This window comes from Sinocyclocheilus anshuiensis, unplaced genomic scaffold (assembly GCF_001515605.1).
Source record: "Sinocyclocheilus anshuiensis isolate Anshui unplaced genomic scaffold, SAMN03320099.WGS_v1.1 scaffold976, whole genome shotgun sequence".
Classification (NCBI taxonomy): Eukaryota; Metazoa; Chordata; class Actinopteri; order Cypriniformes; family Cyprinidae; genus Sinocyclocheilus; species Sinocyclocheilus anshuiensis.
Genome location: NW_015552538.1, coordinates 1,885,449 through 1,901,686, shown reverse-complemented (window position 1 = coordinate 1,901,686; position 16,238 = coordinate 1,885,449). Strand labels below are relative to the sequence as shown.

The following is a 16,238-nucleotide window of genomic DNA, read 5'->3' as shown; positions in this document are numbered from 1 at the left end:
GAGAAACAAGAGACCAAAAAATGCAGATGAGTTGAAGGCCACTGTCAAAGAAACCTGGGCTTCCATACCACCTCAGCAGTGCCACAAACTGATCACCTCCATGCCACGCCGTATTGAGGCAGTAATTAAAGCAACAGGAGCCCATACCAAGTATTGAGTACATGTACAGTAATTGGTGGGTTTTTGTTAAATGTGAGCCAAAATCATCACAATTAAAAGAACCAAAGACTTAAACTACTTCAGTCTGTGTGCATTGAATTTATTTAATACACAAGTTTCACAATTTGAGTTGAATTACTGAAATAAATGAACTTTTCCACGACATTCTAATTTATTGAGATGCACCTGTAATTACAAGTACTTCATTTTTGGAATCTGATTACATAACCCAGCTCTGGTTAGTTCTTATATTAATTTGGTGTTATTAATGTGCATTGTGATGTTTTTGTGGTCTTCAATCAGTTTTCATTTATTTGCAAACTTTGCTTTCTCACAGGTGTGTCAGAGGTAGAGGAGGACACACAGCCACTTGCAGAAGAACAACCAAAGAAATCTACATCAAAGAAAAGGAAGGGTGAAAAACAGGCTCAAGACAACACCAAGAAAAAGAAGAAGAAAATGGTTAACGTAATACAAACAAATTTACTGGTGGTGATGATTGTGAAGCCATTAAAGATATTTTGTCAGAATAGTGTGTGATAGTTGGGTTCAGGAAGTAAAAATCACATTCATTTTCTCCATAGGAGAATTAATTATGAACAATAACTTAGCCAAAAGAAAGCCACTCATGTGAAGCACTTTGAATTACATAATCATGTCAGTCTCCTTGTGCTCTCAAATTACTTAAATATTTGTATATATGCATATTTTGCATTAAACTTGCATTTTATATTTTGTTATTAATTTGACTGTCACTTGCAAATGTAGTTCTTTCCCTTATTAAAGCCGTTAAGTACACTTATTTTCAGATACGTTTGTAATGTTTTGATTTACCGCTTAGTTGGTTGGTATAGTTTATGGCTTATAACCCCTTTAACAGTGACTTTTTAAAAAATCCCAATAGGAAAAATGAATGGGAAAATTCCAGAATCAAGGCCACTGAAAAAGTGTCGCTTAACCAATGGCGTTGGTTTTGTTGTTGACAAATATGCAAATAATAATAATACATTTTTGCAATTCTGTTTAGTGATACTAGCGTGACAGAAATGACACATGAGTTGAAGATTCAAAATTCAAGCTTGCTTAAAATGGTTTTGCTTGTAGGCTGCAAATGGAGCTTATTGCCAAATGAAAAGTCCCAAAAATATCACTTGCTCACTTTGTCAAGCACTAAAGCTCTATGTAGTTGACCAACCACAACAAAATGGGCCGGATGACCAGTTAGAGCAGACTGAGTGTTTTAGAAAGGCAGGCTTTAAAGAGACAGAAACTGAGAAAAACAAATGTGTTTTTGAACTTTAAATCATGTAAATGTATTCTATCAGACCCCAAAAAAATAAATTATGAAGTTGTAAATGAGCATAATATGGCACTTCAAAACATGTAGAAACCTCGACTTTGTGAGTCATTTTTTCTTGGGTTGAGGCATTTAGGTTTTTCATCAAAGAGATGTCTTTGAGACAAAAGGTCTTGTGAGCAAAAACAGAACCAGGGCATCTTTAAGTAAAGAGTGTCTTACTTTCCCTGCAGAAAGAATGTTTCATCACACAGGAGAGATCAGAGGAAAAGGGCGATAAGGAGTCCAACAAAAACAAGAAGAGAAGAAAGGTAAGAATTATGATTCACATGTCGGTTAATGTTACTGTAGACGTCAAACTCTTTTGCTCAGTTCAGTATGCTGCTTCACAATAGTTTTCACTTTATGCTTGATAAAAAGGGGCAAAAAGACATGATAAAAAGAGCTAACTTTCTGCAGAAATGCTTTGTTTTCACTAAACATAATTTGACTTCTCATTTCTCATTTTGGTTAACATTTACATGCAGAGAAACTCGCCTCTTAAATCATATTAGAGGACAAAGCTTATCTGAATTCATTCATTCCTTTTCTAGTCACTGTCCCTGCCCCTGATGTATGTGCTGTAAAACATGCTGTTGTTGCATAATTCTTTGTCTTTAGAAGAAGAAAACTATCACAGATGTACTGACAAGCTCCGAGCCTGTGCCGGGCTCTCCAGCTGACCTTATGAGCCTTTTGAAGAGTCACCACAGCCAGACCCGCTCTGTTATTGAGCAGGAGGAACTGACGCTAAGCGGTGAGTCGATTAATGCATGTTTGTGTGTGGTTTCATTTGAATCTGGATAAGGGTGTTGATTTTGTTTGTCTTCTTTTCTGTTTCAGAGTCTTGTTTCCTCAGCTCTAATGACCTTACACATAGCTTGTCTTCCTACCTCAAAGAAGGTGAAGTGCCTTTTTAAGATGTCCAACCAGGAGCATCTTCTCTGTCATTTTGAATATGCACAGAGGTGTCCTTATTGCAGAATTTAAACCTACATTAAAAAGTTTGGAGTCAGTGTTTTTGAAAGAAATCTCTTACACAAATATTGTAAAACAAATAATAATGATTAAATGTTTTAAATATAATTTATTCCTGTATTGACAAAGCTGAATTTTCAGCAGATAATACTCAAGTCCTCCATGTCATATGATCCTTCAGAAATCATTATAATATGCTGCTTTGGAGCTCAAGGAACATTTTGGTAGCACTTTATTTTAAGGTGTCCTTGTTACACATTACATGTACTTACTATTATAATAACAGTTAACTATGCATAATTACATGCAAGTAACCCTATGCCTAATCCTAACCCTAACCATATATTAAGTACATGTAGTTAATTCATATTATTCAGTACTTAAATATATAATTACTCTGTAACAAGGACATCTTAAAATAAAGTGCAACCAACATTTCTTATTATTATCAATGTTGATCAATGTTGTAGATGGGATAGTTCAGACAAAACTGAAAATTCTGTCATTATTTACTGACTCTGATAAACACAAAAGAAGATATTTTGATGAATGTTTTCAAAAATTTTAGCTGCTTTTCCACCATCGTGCTGAACGGTTCTCTGTGCATAACCGTTCCATCCGCGCCGATCCGGGCCGGTTTCGTTTTCCACTGCGGGACTGATAACGGATCTCTTTGGAATGCAAATACATATGATATGAGGTGAAAATAACCACCGCGTTATGGAGGATGATCAGAAATTTATTTTGATTTTATTACTAATTTGTGTTTACATTGATCAAAATAGCGCGCTTAGCAAGCTACGGAGAAACTAGCAGCCAGGCAACAGACACGTGACAGATCCTGAGTGGCGACGTCACGTACACGCACTCTGCCAGCACGGCTCAGCAGCTCGGTTGCCTAACCGTGCCGAGAACGGTTTGTAATCGTGCTGCACCAGGCTCACGTGGAAATACAACTGGAACCGTCCCTGACAGTTCTTAGAACCGTTCGGGCCCGATAGTGGAAAAGCGGCTAAAACTGTTTCTGGTTAGCCATTGAATTCCATAGATTTTTTTCTCATCTTCTTTTATGTTCAACTGACGAAAGAGACTCAGACAGGTTTGGGGCATCTCTAGTGTGAGTAAATGATGACAGAATTTTCAGTTTTGAATGAACTAAACATTTAATATTTTTGTGGTAACTGTGATCAATTTTTTTCAGGATTCCTTCATGAATAGCAAGTTAAGATGAACAGCATTTATTTATTTTACTGTCGTTTATGATCAATTTAATTTAATCTTGCTGAATAAAAGTAATTATTTCTTTCAGAAGAATCTGTCTGACCCCAAACTTTTAAATGATATTTTACAGACAACTCAGAGGGCTTTATTATTGTGTAATTCTGTTTTATTGCATTATTTTTTATTAATTAACACATTAATCAACAACTCTAATATTAATGTACAACATTTGTTTTCTTATATGTTTGGCTTAGGATTTTTATTTTTTTGTACTACATTTTTTTCAGTTTGTCCAAAGTGGGCAAAAATACAGAAGCAGCACACCCAGACCCGGTCAGTGGTGTTGCTCATCATTTGCGGATCTGCTCTAAGGACGATTGATCTCATTAAGTGAGTCTCAGATGTCCTGTTTTGAATAATACAGCATTGCCTTCTCAACCGTTAAGACTTTTTTCCCCCTCTCTTTGTGTTTAAGGCAGCTGATAGCGTTCAAAGGACAAGCTAAAGTGCTGAAGCTGTTCGCAAAACACATCAAGGTGGATGAACAGATGAAGTTACTGAGTAAAGGTGTGACCCATATTGCTGTTGGAACTCCCGGGAGAATTTGTGCTCTGTTAGAGAAAGGTTTGCTTTGATGCACATTTCTTGAAAATCTGTTATTTTAACCCACTTTTTTTATTGCTCGACTTGACTTGTGATTTTTTGTGCTCTAGAGGGTTTGACTACACAAGGACTAAGATTTCTGGTTCTGGACTGGAACTACCGAGACCAGAAGCACAGGAGAATGGTGGATATACCAGAGGTAACATTGATATGTGCAGCTTTCAGATGGGACAGACTTGTTTATAATTGAATTACAAAGATATTTTTAAAGAATTGTAATCCTGATGTAATGATCTAATAATGTATTGAGATCTAATGTAGATTTTGCCAAAATTCTGGGTGATGGTGACAACACTGAATACAGTTTCTGTCCTGTGTCATCGTGTTTCTTGTTGAAACGGGACATATTGAATGACTTGAACTTTTGTCTTTTTTTTTTTTTAAACACAATGCTTATTTTTTCCTTGATGAAACTAATATGTTTTGCTATTTGCTGTTGTTCGTCATGTGCACAAGAATAGACATAGACAAAGAAAGACTAACTTTAAAATGTTCATACTTCATATCTGAAAAACTACATTTTATTTTGATTTAATTCACCTTAAACTTTAACTATTTTGTGATAACTGAAAAACAAAGCTAGAATTCTTTTTGTTGTTTCAGGTGAAAGGAGACTTGCTGAAAATGATGGACCATGGTCTAATTCAGAGCTGCAGGGAAGGAACAGTTAAAATAGGACTATTTTAAACTGATACTCTGTTCTCTGTTATGTACACATTCATGTTCATTTACTTGTTTAGCATGTAATAGAACGATTGCAATGTATTGTAGTGCCATTTGTCTGCTGCAAGAGAAAAATATTGTGTGTGAATGTTTTTTATGATTATAAAAAAAAAAAAATCTGATTGGTCAAAAACATATCCTTTTTTTGTCTTGTACACCAGGAGCCCCTCCCATGATAGACTGTTAATACTTTATTCAGGATATAGGCCTACTGCTTTTTGCAATATTCTGTTGCAACACACAAACTCAGGCACCAAGCACACACACATTCACCCAGATGCTGCTCCCACACATTACAGCAGAGTCCAGGAATGAGGAGAGACCCCGTTCTGATGGAAAAGAATGTGTGGAGCGCTGGGGAAGTTTAACAGTCAGAGCTAAGGACAGGGAGAACAACTCTGTGTGTGTAAAAGGTGGAGTGGTTGTAGTTAATAAGTAACAGTCACTTCAGGTTCAAAGGTTCAGTCACACTGGGAACTGGGAAAACTTACTTCGGTGGCAGTTAAAGAAAACACTTGCTTATTTGAAGTTGTGTTATTAGTAGTTCTAGAGGATCTGACATGGGAAAGAAGCAGGCAGGTACAGGGCCACTGTCGAGGCGTCCGGATAACTCGGCGTTTAAACAGCAGAGGTTGCCTGCCTGGTCTCCATCTCTCACGGCACAGACCGTGCTGCCAACCTTCTACATCCTCTCTCTCGTGTGCTTGTTACTGGGCATATGGCTCCTCATCACTGTTGAGAACACATACGAACTAAAGGTTAGACATGTTTTTATCATCTGCCAGTTTGCAAGACAGCAGGAAGTGGAGAAATTAGACCAGGAAGATGTGTTCCTTTGTGGAAACCAACACAAATCCATCAGAGAGTGAACTTAGTATGTTCTTATCATGTGTTGGTCAAGTTCTTTTGCTATTTTTACTTGTAATAGACCCAACATATGTAATTTGATAAATTTAACATCTTGGTTTCGCTACCATTATATTTTTCATCAAGCTGGTGGTCAAAAGCCAAACTGTTAGTAATACACTGATAAAGACCAAAGCCATTGCAACTTAAATAATTGTTTAATTTAAGTAGCTGACTCACTACAATGGACCATGAGTAATTTGTTTGTTTGTTCTTAGCACTGCTTGCTAGGGAAGCCATATGTAGAGACCAGAATGTCATAGCTTTGGGGTGAACTTTTTATGAACTAAAAAAAACAAAACAAAACAAAAAACGGTTTAACAGTCTAAAAAAAAATACAAAAAATAACAAGAAAATCTAAAAAAAAAATAATTTAAAAAACAATCAAAAAGAACCCCACCTAGCTACAGCTTAGCAATATAATATACAATACAATATTGTACAATATACAATATTTTACTTTTTATATAAAAATAGTGTTACAATGATGAAATATAGGCCTAAATTGTAACCAGTAGTTGTTTTATTGAGAAATGCTGTTTTTACACTTTATTCCTGATGTGAAATATCCTAAATTATAGAATGACTCGTATATGAATTATAGAATGACTGAGGGCTGCAGCTCAACATGCTGGATGTAACTTCAACCAGTTACATTTGACATTCATATTGTATGGATTATTATTTTTTTTTTTGCTGCATAGGTGGACTACACCAATGCTGGAACATGTGAACAGTGCTTCAATTTGAGGAAGCGTGCCATAGACTCCAGAACAGCCTGCACATGCACAGTCAGCTTCCACGTTCCAAAAACCTTTCCGGTGGGTCTGACTGTATACAATACCTTTCAAAAGTTTTGGGTCAAGATTTTTTTTTTTTTTTTTAAAGAAATTAATACTTTTATTCAGCAAAGATAAATTTAATTTTCAAAAGTGACAATAAAGACATTTATAATGTTACTAAACATTTTTATTAAAAAAATGTTTATTTTTTTCAACTTTCTATTCATGAAATCATTCATCATGGTTTCCACAAAAATATTAAGCAGCACAGCTGTTTTTAACATTAATAATAATGTACCTTGAGCACCAAATCAGCATATTAGAATGATTTCTGAAGAATCACGTAACACTGAAGACTGGAGTAATGGTGCTGCAAATTCAGCTTTGTCTTCAGAGGAATAAATTATATATAGATCATTTTAAATTTAAAATTTTAATAATATTTCACAATATTAGATATATTTTACAAATAACTCAAATAAATACAAATAAATCTTACAGACCAACACATTTTGAACGGTAGGCCTATTGTTTGTAAAATAAAAAAACGCATACAAGTTAAAATGAGACCTTGTCTGAGCAAAGGTAGATAGGCCTACACTTTTATAATATGCGAAATTGCGGCAGAATTTTCCATCTGCCTAGTACAGTCCCGCCGCTAAAAGCATGATTTACATAAATTCATGTAACATTGTTTTATTATTTAATACACGAGCTCTTAAATAAGAGCTGTTTTCTGCCCAATAGATGTCCATTGTACTTTTCGTATAAACGATTTCCACCAATAATTTTCTATGGCAAGTTTGTATGCTTCAGTTGTTAGACCATTCAAAACACAGCTTTTTATCAAATGAGAAGACGTCCTAGATTAAAGTAATTAAAAAAAAAGTCTGTTGCCTAATTTGAACTAGACAACCTTGTGAACCTCATAATTCCTTTCAACATGAAGTAGCCTAGCTAGCAGTTCGTCTGAGCGCGCGCTGTCTCCCTCAGGGCGATGTTTTCTTTTACTACGCTCTGAGGAACTTTCATCAGAACCTGCGGAGGTACATGGACTCCCGCGATGATGCACAGATGGTGGGGAGGAAGAACAACCTGAAGGTGCTCGACGTCTCTTTCACTCCCCTTCTGTTTGCACTCCTTTTTCACGCTCTTTCCTCATCCCTCCCACTCGCTGATTAAAATAACGTCTGTCTTTATTTGATCTCGCACTACGCTTCACATTAGTAGCGCTGTTGTCACATTCAAGATGCTGTTATTGCTCACGTAGGCTCCGAGTTCATACTGCGCGCCGTTCGATTACGATGCAAGCAGAATACCCATTGCCCCCTGCGGTGCCGTGGCCAGCAGCATGTTCAATGGTAAGACCCATGTTACAATTATGCCAATAAACCGTCCGTTTTTTTAATCGCTGTTTGTGCTTGTATATAGACACGACGCCTTCAACATTTCTCACATTATCACAGTTTATTCGCTATTGTTTAGAAAATGGTAATAAAATACGACAAGAACTCAGTTAAACTGTGTCAGAACAAATTCATTTTGATAATGTCAGATAACTTTGATAGAAGTAAAGAATTAGGTTGAATAGCTGTCAGCTATCAAATTTAAGTACACAGTTAGATAATAATACCAATTTAGGGCAACCAATTACCAGGCAATGCTTAATTTTGTTCAGTCTGTGGTGTAAAAAGGTCGCATTAGCAATTAAAGAAAGTACACTTAAGTAAAACATGGTCAGGTCAAAGTGTCTGAATAATTTTTGGTCCCAAATTATCAATTTTACCGGTAGTCCACTGTATGAAGAATTTTTAAGTATAATATGTCACAGTTTATTTTGCTATTGTCACTTACATATATAGTGTCCTGCATCCACTAGTAAAGAAAAAAATAATTCCTTTCAACATGAAGTAGCCTAGCTAGCAGTTCGTCTGAGCGCGCGCTGTCTCCCTCAGGGCGATGTTTTCTTTTACTACGCTCTGAGGAACTTTCATCAGAACCTGCGGAGGTACATGGACTCCCGCGATGATGCACAGATGGTGGGGAGGAAGAACAACCTGAAGGTGCTCGACGTCTCTTTCACTCCCCTTCTGTTTGCACTCCTTTTTCACGCTCTTTCCTCATCCCTCCCACTCGCTGATTAAAATAACGTCTGTCTTTATTTGATCTCGCACTACGCTTCACATTAGTAGCGCTGTTGTCACATTCAAGATGCTGTTATTGCTCACGTAGGCTCCGAGTTCATACTGCGCGCCGTTCGATTACGATGCAAGCAGAATACCCATTGCCCCCTGCGGTGCCGTGGCCAGCAGCATGTTCAATGGTAAGACCCATGTTACAATTATGCCAATAAACCGTCCGTTTTTTTAATCGCTGTTTGTGCTTGTATATAGACACGACGCCTTCAACATTTCTCACATTATCACAGTTTATTCGCTATTGTTTAGAAAATGGTAATAAAATACGACAAGAACTCAGTTAAACTGTGTCAGAACAAATTCATTTTGATAATGTCAGATAACTTTGATAGAAGTAAAGAATTAGGTTGAATAGCTGTCAGCTATCAAATTTAAGTACACAGTTAGATAATAATACCAATTTAGGGCAACCAATTACCAGGCAATGCTTAATTTTGTTCAGTCTGTGGTGTAAAAAGGTCGCATTAGCAATTAAAGAAAGTACACTTAAGTAAAACATGGTCAGGTCAAAGTGTCTGAATAATTTTTGGTCCCAAATTATCAATTTTACCGGTAGTCCACTGTATGAAGAATTTTTAAGTATAATATGTCACAGTTTATTTTGCTATTGTCACTTACATATATAGTGTCCTGCATCCACTAGTAAAGAAAAAAAATTATATCTGGTGTCTGAATCATTTTTGGTTTGACTGTATGTATGTGTGTGTGTGTATATATATATACATATATATATATATATATATATAATTATATATTTTTTTTTTAAGACTCATTAACAGTGATGTATAATCCAACGGATGTGTCAGAAATACAAGTTAAACTCTACAGGAAGGGCATCGCTTGGTACACGGACAAAAACGTCAAGTTCCGTAACCCTCCGACCAACAACACATTCACTCTCCAACAAGCCTTTGAAGGTAGGCTACACAGCATACACCACACGTTTATGAACATATGTGTCAGTTTTTCCTCATTGTTGTCTGTCTGTTTGTTCTCAGGCACGACTAGGCCCTTGTATTGGCAGCGTCCGGTTTATGAGCTGGATGACACAGACTCCAACAACAATGGCTTTATAAATGACGACCTGATTGTTTGGATGAGAGAGGCGGCCTTCCCTAATTTCAAAAAGCTTTATGGGGTTCTCAATCGTGCTCAAGGGCCTTTCACTGAAGGCCTGCCTGCCGGCAACTACACCCTCTCTATAGATTACAGTATCCTTGCTTGATGGAGAACAGAATTGGTTGTAAATGGAAGGAAATTGTTCAGCAGCACTGACAGGCTTTCAGTTTGGTGACAAAACCTATTTAAACAGCTGACAAATTTACATAGTCACAATGTGATTTTTTTTTTGTTTAAAGGGATGGTTCCTCAAAAAATTACAATTCTGTTATCATTTACTCACTTTCATGTAATTTTAAACCTCTATGACTTACTTTACTCTGAAGAACACAACATGTTTTGAAGTATATTGTTATGGTAACCAAACAGTTTTGGTGACCATTGACTTATAATGCATGGAAAAAAACAACAACAACAAAAAAAACAGACATTTCTCAAAATACATCTTTACATATTGCAGAGCAAGTAAGTCACACAGGGTTGGAACAACAAGAGTAAGTAAATGATGACAGAATTTTTATTTTTGGGTGAACTATCTCTTTAGGGGATCATGTTTATCAGTTACATTAGTTTGTTTGTTTGTTTTTCCTGTAACTAGGTTTTGCCTTGACCAATAACTCGAGATTTTCCTGTCGAGCCCTTTAGAGGTCGGAAGGAGCTGGTGATCTCAATGGTGACCTGGTTTGGTGGGCAGAATTACTTCCTGCCCATAGCATACCTGGTCACCAGTGGACTGATCTTGGTGACGGCTGTCCTACTCACAACGGTGTATGTGAAAGTGGGCAAAAAGGGCAAGAACATGGAGGAATAAACCAAAAGATGGAAATGTCCATCAGAAAACGATGATGTAAACATTGCACTTAAGAGTCATTATTAGGCACACTGAAAGCAGTTAAAATGTATTATTTAAGTTAACTTTATATCTGCTTTTCTAATTTTGAGAATAAATTGTTTACCAAAACCTATTTGATACGATTCTATAATAATATTTATAGTCTTATATACAGTGGAAAATATACAGTAACAATCTGAGATTCAGAATAGCAGTCAAGTGTGCAATTTGTGTAAATGTTTTACTAAAATTGTTATGCTTAAAATATAATCTGTAATGGAAACAAACAAACCTGTGTTAAAGCAGAACATTGTAAAATAGAAACATTTTCACAAGTGGACTTTTGAACTCCACTGTATGCTACATAATTATATCCTGATGAAATGTAAAAACTGGCCTGCATTTCCAGTCAGGAAATGAGTAATGGATAATTATAATTTCCAGCTGTCTTGAATCATGGCACTGGGGTCTTTTCTCACATTTTACATATTCTAAGTTTGGAATAGCATACTACTAATTTATGTATGTTGTATGTATATTGTGCATAGTATGCAAATTTACTTTCTACAGTACATACCCATATGCAGGGCCGTTTTAACCATAGGGCTAGGCGGGCTGAAGCCCCGGGGCCCGAGAAAGGAGGGGCCCCTGCAGTAAGTCATAGCCCCAGGGCCCAGTGCTGTCTTAATGCGGCCCTTCCCATATGACTTACAATGTGTAAAATGTGCAGTAGACAAAGGGCACACTTGACTTGATCTAGTTACAGTGCGATGAATGAGCCAACAGCAACTGTATACTGTTTTAAAACAATTTATTAAAATAAATTATAAATAATATTAGTCCGCATAAAGTGCGTCCCGCATATATGCAGTAAGGAGTGTACCAGTAATGTGTCCTAACTGCCAGCAGGGGGCGTCTTTGACAATTTGTTTACTGAACTCTGCGTTTACTTGTTATATACAACGCACAACAGTGCGTGGTAATTTTTTAAAGTTGTAGAAGAATACACTAGTTTACACACTTGGCTTATGTATTTGTTATGCGCCAAATAGTTTAAAGTGACTCTTTTGTCAGTATGTCAGTTTGGTATAATGCAGTGTCACTCAGTCAGACGCTAGAATACTACTTGCAGGAAATTTTAGGGCTTTTGTCAGTCTAAATGGTTTGTGATTGTTTAATAATTGTTAATGATAAATGTATTTAGTAGATGACATATCAAAGTGTGACATAAGTGTTTTCTAATTTATAATTATTACACGTATTATATCCATATATTATTGAGGGATTACGTGGAATTTGTCATTTAAAAATCTTTTGTCACTGCAAGACTACTTGAATGAACTACATAGTGTGTATTTAAAATATTGAAAAATAACGTCTTTGTGTAAAAATATACATTTCAGCGTGTATCTTTATATACATTTTAAAATGAAATTTTGATGTTGAAAAAAAAAGACATTTTGAAGCTCAAATCTGTTAATATGCTTTGGGATTTCAGCTGCTTGGGTCACATTAATAGAGGTGTGTTTATATTTTGATATATTAATGTGAATAGTAAAGGAGTAAAAAAAAAAAAAAAGAAATGGCACTGCTGAATAAATTTGAAGGCTAGGATACAAAGCTATTAATTAATCCAGCTGCCTAGTTTTTGTAATTACATTTAATTTTTTAATAAAATTCAATTTAACATTTTTAAATTGTTTTTCTTTACAATCAATCTACAGTACCAATCATCATTTAGAGACAGATGTACAGTGAACGGCAGACACACATGAACACACACACAGGCTTGTGGATACAGTGCACAGAAACACATTACATAGAACTCTGATAAGATTTCAAGAACTACAAGCAGACATGCACATACACGACTGAATCTGGTACACTTTAAACACACAAAGACACTGAAACATACAGGCATGTCCCTAGCACCACCACTGTGGACATTTCTTTGCTTTAAGTCAGTAAACTAACGCAAGTACCGAAATATGACTTATAATGTTGTAGTAAATGACAAACATAACAGTGTACTATTTTGACTTTGAACATGCAACATCCTGGTATCCAAAATCCATAGCGTGAGGCAATGTTTGGTCTGACAACATTAAATCAAATGGATAATATGCTTGGATTGATTATCCATCAGGTTGTTTGGTCTTCAAGTCAACAATAATAAAAAAAGATATATAAAAGACAACTTGGCACAGAGTGAATCCTGTTATAGGCAAGAATGTCGGTGTTTTGCTCTTTAACCTTTGACCGCTAAAGGGTCACATTTGGTAAAGTATCCATTAGGACAGTGTAACTATGGAAGCAGTGCATGCTTGGTAGCTTAAACTCGACCTGTTAGTGGTTTGGGAGTATTAATACAAGACACATCAGCAGGAAAAATAAAATGGATTTTTGCGTGGCACAGGTTGACGTGCATGACTAATAATATACTTAGCATGAATGTCTATGTGCAGTCATGCACGGAGGACTTTTCCATGGAAATTTAAAATGCAGCACCAGCACCATTGCTGTACCATTATTTTTAAGAAAGGCCTTCCTAGTTCCTGCGCTGAATAAATGTTTGTCAGTCCGTCCTACTTAAATTTATTCAGACTTAACTGAACAATGCACACAACCATCATCTGTTCCAAAACCTTGTGAGCTACCTAGCAAGACAGCATTTTAAGGCACCAAATGTCTGCATTGCAATGAGTTCAGTGAAAAAATTCATCCAAGTGTAGACAAATCCTTTGATGATTATAAATAACCACGTCATTCAATAATGAAAAATATAGTCTAACTAGTTAAATATACATAAAAACTGACTGTTTTGCCCAATATTTGTGTAAAATGTATTTTTGTGCTCAGGTGCTGAGGTGTTAGCTTAGCAACATGCTAACCATTAGCTAGTAACATGCTAGCTGGATAGGACTATAAGACTTTTCAAATCTAAACAGATTTTTAAACACTAGGCATCATACATTTACTAACTTCGGTTACAGAGGAAAAACTGCGCATCCCTGGCAGTATGTGGTCGTACACTATGATTTTATGTGAAATCAGTCACCTCAAATCTGCAGACTGACTCTGACTTTCAGCAACTAGCACGGATTTGTCCAGACTGTAAATTGGGGCAAAAACCAAGACAAAAGTTCTGTATTTAAGCCTTAAGTCAGTGACTAACGATACGGTGCATCGATGCAACAAAAAAAAAAAATTATATTTTTATATATCTATAAGATATATACTAGAAAACTTGTTTGACTGTTGTTTGTTTCCAGTACAAGTACATTGTTATAACTGAGTACCTAATTTAGAATTCAGAACACTAGATTTGCACAGAAGACTGAAAGACTTTCTTGACTGTTGTCATGGTTTATATCATTGCACAAGTCAATGATGAACTGTCATCAGATGACTGATGATCTCATGTGTGACTTGATTTCTTGTTGAAGATACAGAATTTGCAATTTTCAGAGTTCAATTATTATATTTTGGCTGCATTTGTGAGTTGAATTTAAAAAAATTAAAACGGGCACATAATATTGTACAATTGATAGATCAACCGCAGGCCCCTGAATCTATTAAACGGTAACCAGATCGAAAATATTCTATCTCTGGCTAAGAAAACCAATGTCAGATGTGCACCCCTATAAGTTAGTATGCTGCATTGTTAAGGCAGGTGTCTATGTAGGCAGTATAGATAGCAAGCTAACTCACCAGGTTTTGGAACAGAACTAGAGAAACCAGCACAGGCCTGTGTTGCTATGTCACAAAGAAGGCACCTATGTAACAGTAGAATACAATACAACAGTGCAAAATGACAGTGAATCACAGTGTTATGAGAGTGTTTGTCTATTCATTTGAAATGCGATCATTTGTTATTCTGCGTGAGGGTGGTTTTGTTGAAAATATCTTTGCCTAAAGGGAAAAATGTGCCTTACAACGAGCGATCGAGTCGAATACATCTCCGCTCTCTGAAAAATGCACAGATATCTAAGGACTCACAGTTTGATAGCAGAGCACAGCCACATATTATGCACTCGTATACACACATTTAGACATATGAACACACAAAACACCCACAAAACACAGTAGTGTAACGAGATCTCTGCTGTTCTCTCTCTCCTGACATTCCTGTGTGTTATTTCAGTGATAGGACTTGCGCGGCATACAATTTGAGATGGCAAATTCTGATCTGATCTGCAGATTTCTGGGAAAGGTAGTGTTCAGCCGTGGGCTTCCAAAAGGGTCCGCTCTTCTGCGATTGGTCAGTCTTTTTTCTGACACGGTGCATTGTGGGTATTCTGTGGCACTTGGTACAACTGTCCCTCTGTGGGTGTGGCTTGATCAGATGTGCTCTTGGGTGTGTCATAGGCTGAGCTTGCTGATTGGCTGCTGTCTGTCCGAGCCACTAAACCACGCCCCCTGAATGGTAGAGTGCCTCCTGATAGGTGGTTAGCTCTGTCAATCATGATTGGCATGGCATATTCAGTGCCAGATGCAGGAAGGGGCTCAGCGTAAGCATGGTAATGTTCAGGGGAAATAGGAGCATCATACTCGGGGGCATCGGCTTCTTCGGGCTTGAACGTTGACCTTTGTCCAAGAGAGGCCATTGTACTGGTGACAAGTGGTTGGGCGTATTCTACACAGATAGGAAAGGCAGAAAATAGATTGTTCAAGTGTTTGTTGGAGAACATAAAACTAATCTGAACAGTTTGTTTGTATGTGTACCTGCAGGCTCCACCCGGGGTCTCCGGGGGTCTACTCTTGCCGTGGAACTGTAACGAACACAGTCTTCTCCATCCAACTTAGAGGGCAGCAACTGTTTCATACTCTTCCACCACACTAAAGCACACATTCACTCACATTTAATAATTTATGTAGGTGGAAATGCAAAAGCGTAAACAACTGAGAACAGACGCACCTGTGCGCTCCCAGTGTGGAAGGTCATAAGTCACCTCCGGGCTTTTTCTGTAGGTTTGAATACAGATGGTGAACATTATCATCTCAGATGGCTTGTCCTTTAAGCCCATTTGCATTAAAGGTCTTTGCACACTGAGTCCGAAATTCTCGTCCGGAATTTTCGCATGTAAAAAAATAAATATGACCTCACGTTGTGTCAATCACGTTTACACACTGCCTCCAAAACTTTCGTCCGTCATAAAAAAATTCGGATCAGGTTCATTTTTCTGCGTTTTCGTATCCGTAGCAAGCATTTTGATAGGAAAGGATTACGAATACGAAAACCCCCCCCGAAAAAAACACATACGAAAATTTCGGACTCGGTGTGCAAGGACCTTAATTTCTATGAAAACATTTTAAATATG

General features: G+C 36.8%; 3 protein-coding genes across 4 annotated transcripts in view; 2 read left to right on the top strand and 1 right to left on the bottom strand.

The window, feature by feature from the left end:
- The window catches only part of cmss1 (cms1 ribosomal small subunit homolog), a 7,393-nt gene extending 2,201 nt beyond the window's left edge, over nucleotides 1-5,192 (top strand). The window contains exons 2-9 of one of the 2 annotated variants that reach the window (XM_016454221.1): nucleotides 497-621; nucleotides 1,690-1,767; nucleotides 2,117-2,252; nucleotides 2,339-2,398; nucleotides 3,982-4,084; nucleotides 4,170-4,318; nucleotides 4,408-4,496; nucleotides 4,961-5,192. In XM_016454221.1, the coding sequence (XP_016309707.1) occupies nucleotides 497-621; nucleotides 1,690-1,767; nucleotides 2,117-2,252; nucleotides 2,339-2,398; nucleotides 3,982-4,084; nucleotides 4,170-4,318; nucleotides 4,408-4,496; nucleotides 4,961-5,044 (824 nt within the window). In that variant the 3' untranslated portion in view covers nucleotides 5,045-5,192. Of the gene's footprint in view, nucleotides 1-496; nucleotides 628-1,689; nucleotides 1,768-2,116; nucleotides 2,253-2,338; nucleotides 2,399-3,981; nucleotides 4,085-4,169; nucleotides 4,319-4,407; nucleotides 4,497-4,960 lie in introns of both variants that reach the window. The other variant, XM_016454220.1, reaches the window with a different exon arrangement.
- A 98-nt stretch (nucleotides 5,193-5,290) lies between these two features.
- Nucleotides 5,291-11,501, top strand: tmem30c (transmembrane protein 30C). Its single transcript, XM_016454219.1, has 7 exons — nucleotides 5,291-5,838; nucleotides 6,691-6,807; nucleotides 7,762-7,869; nucleotides 8,039-8,129; nucleotides 9,734-9,883; nucleotides 9,965-10,177; nucleotides 10,709-11,501. Exons 1-7 carry the CDS (start codon nucleotides 5,641-5,643, stop codon nucleotides 10,894-10,896), a joined length of 1,065 nt encoding a protein of 354 aa, XP_016309705.1. The 5' UTR covers nucleotides 5,291-5,640; the 3' UTR covers nucleotides 10,897-11,501.
- A 2,245-nt stretch (nucleotides 11,502-13,746) lies between these two features.
- dcbld2 (discoidin, CUB and LCCL domain containing 2) overlaps nucleotides 13,747-16,238 on the bottom strand; it is a 19,692-nt gene continuing 17,200 nt past the window's right edge. Inside the window, exons 12-14 of the mRNA XM_016454159.1 lie at nucleotides 15,836-15,882; nucleotides 15,643-15,756; nucleotides 13,747-15,553 (exon numbers count right to left, since the gene is read on the bottom strand). Of these exons, the coding sequence (XP_016309645.1) occupies nucleotides 15,180-15,553; nucleotides 15,643-15,756; nucleotides 15,836-15,882 (535 nt within the window). The 3' untranslated portion in view covers nucleotides 13,747-15,179. The remainder of the gene's footprint in view (nucleotides 15,554-15,642; nucleotides 15,757-15,835; nucleotides 15,883-16,238) is intronic.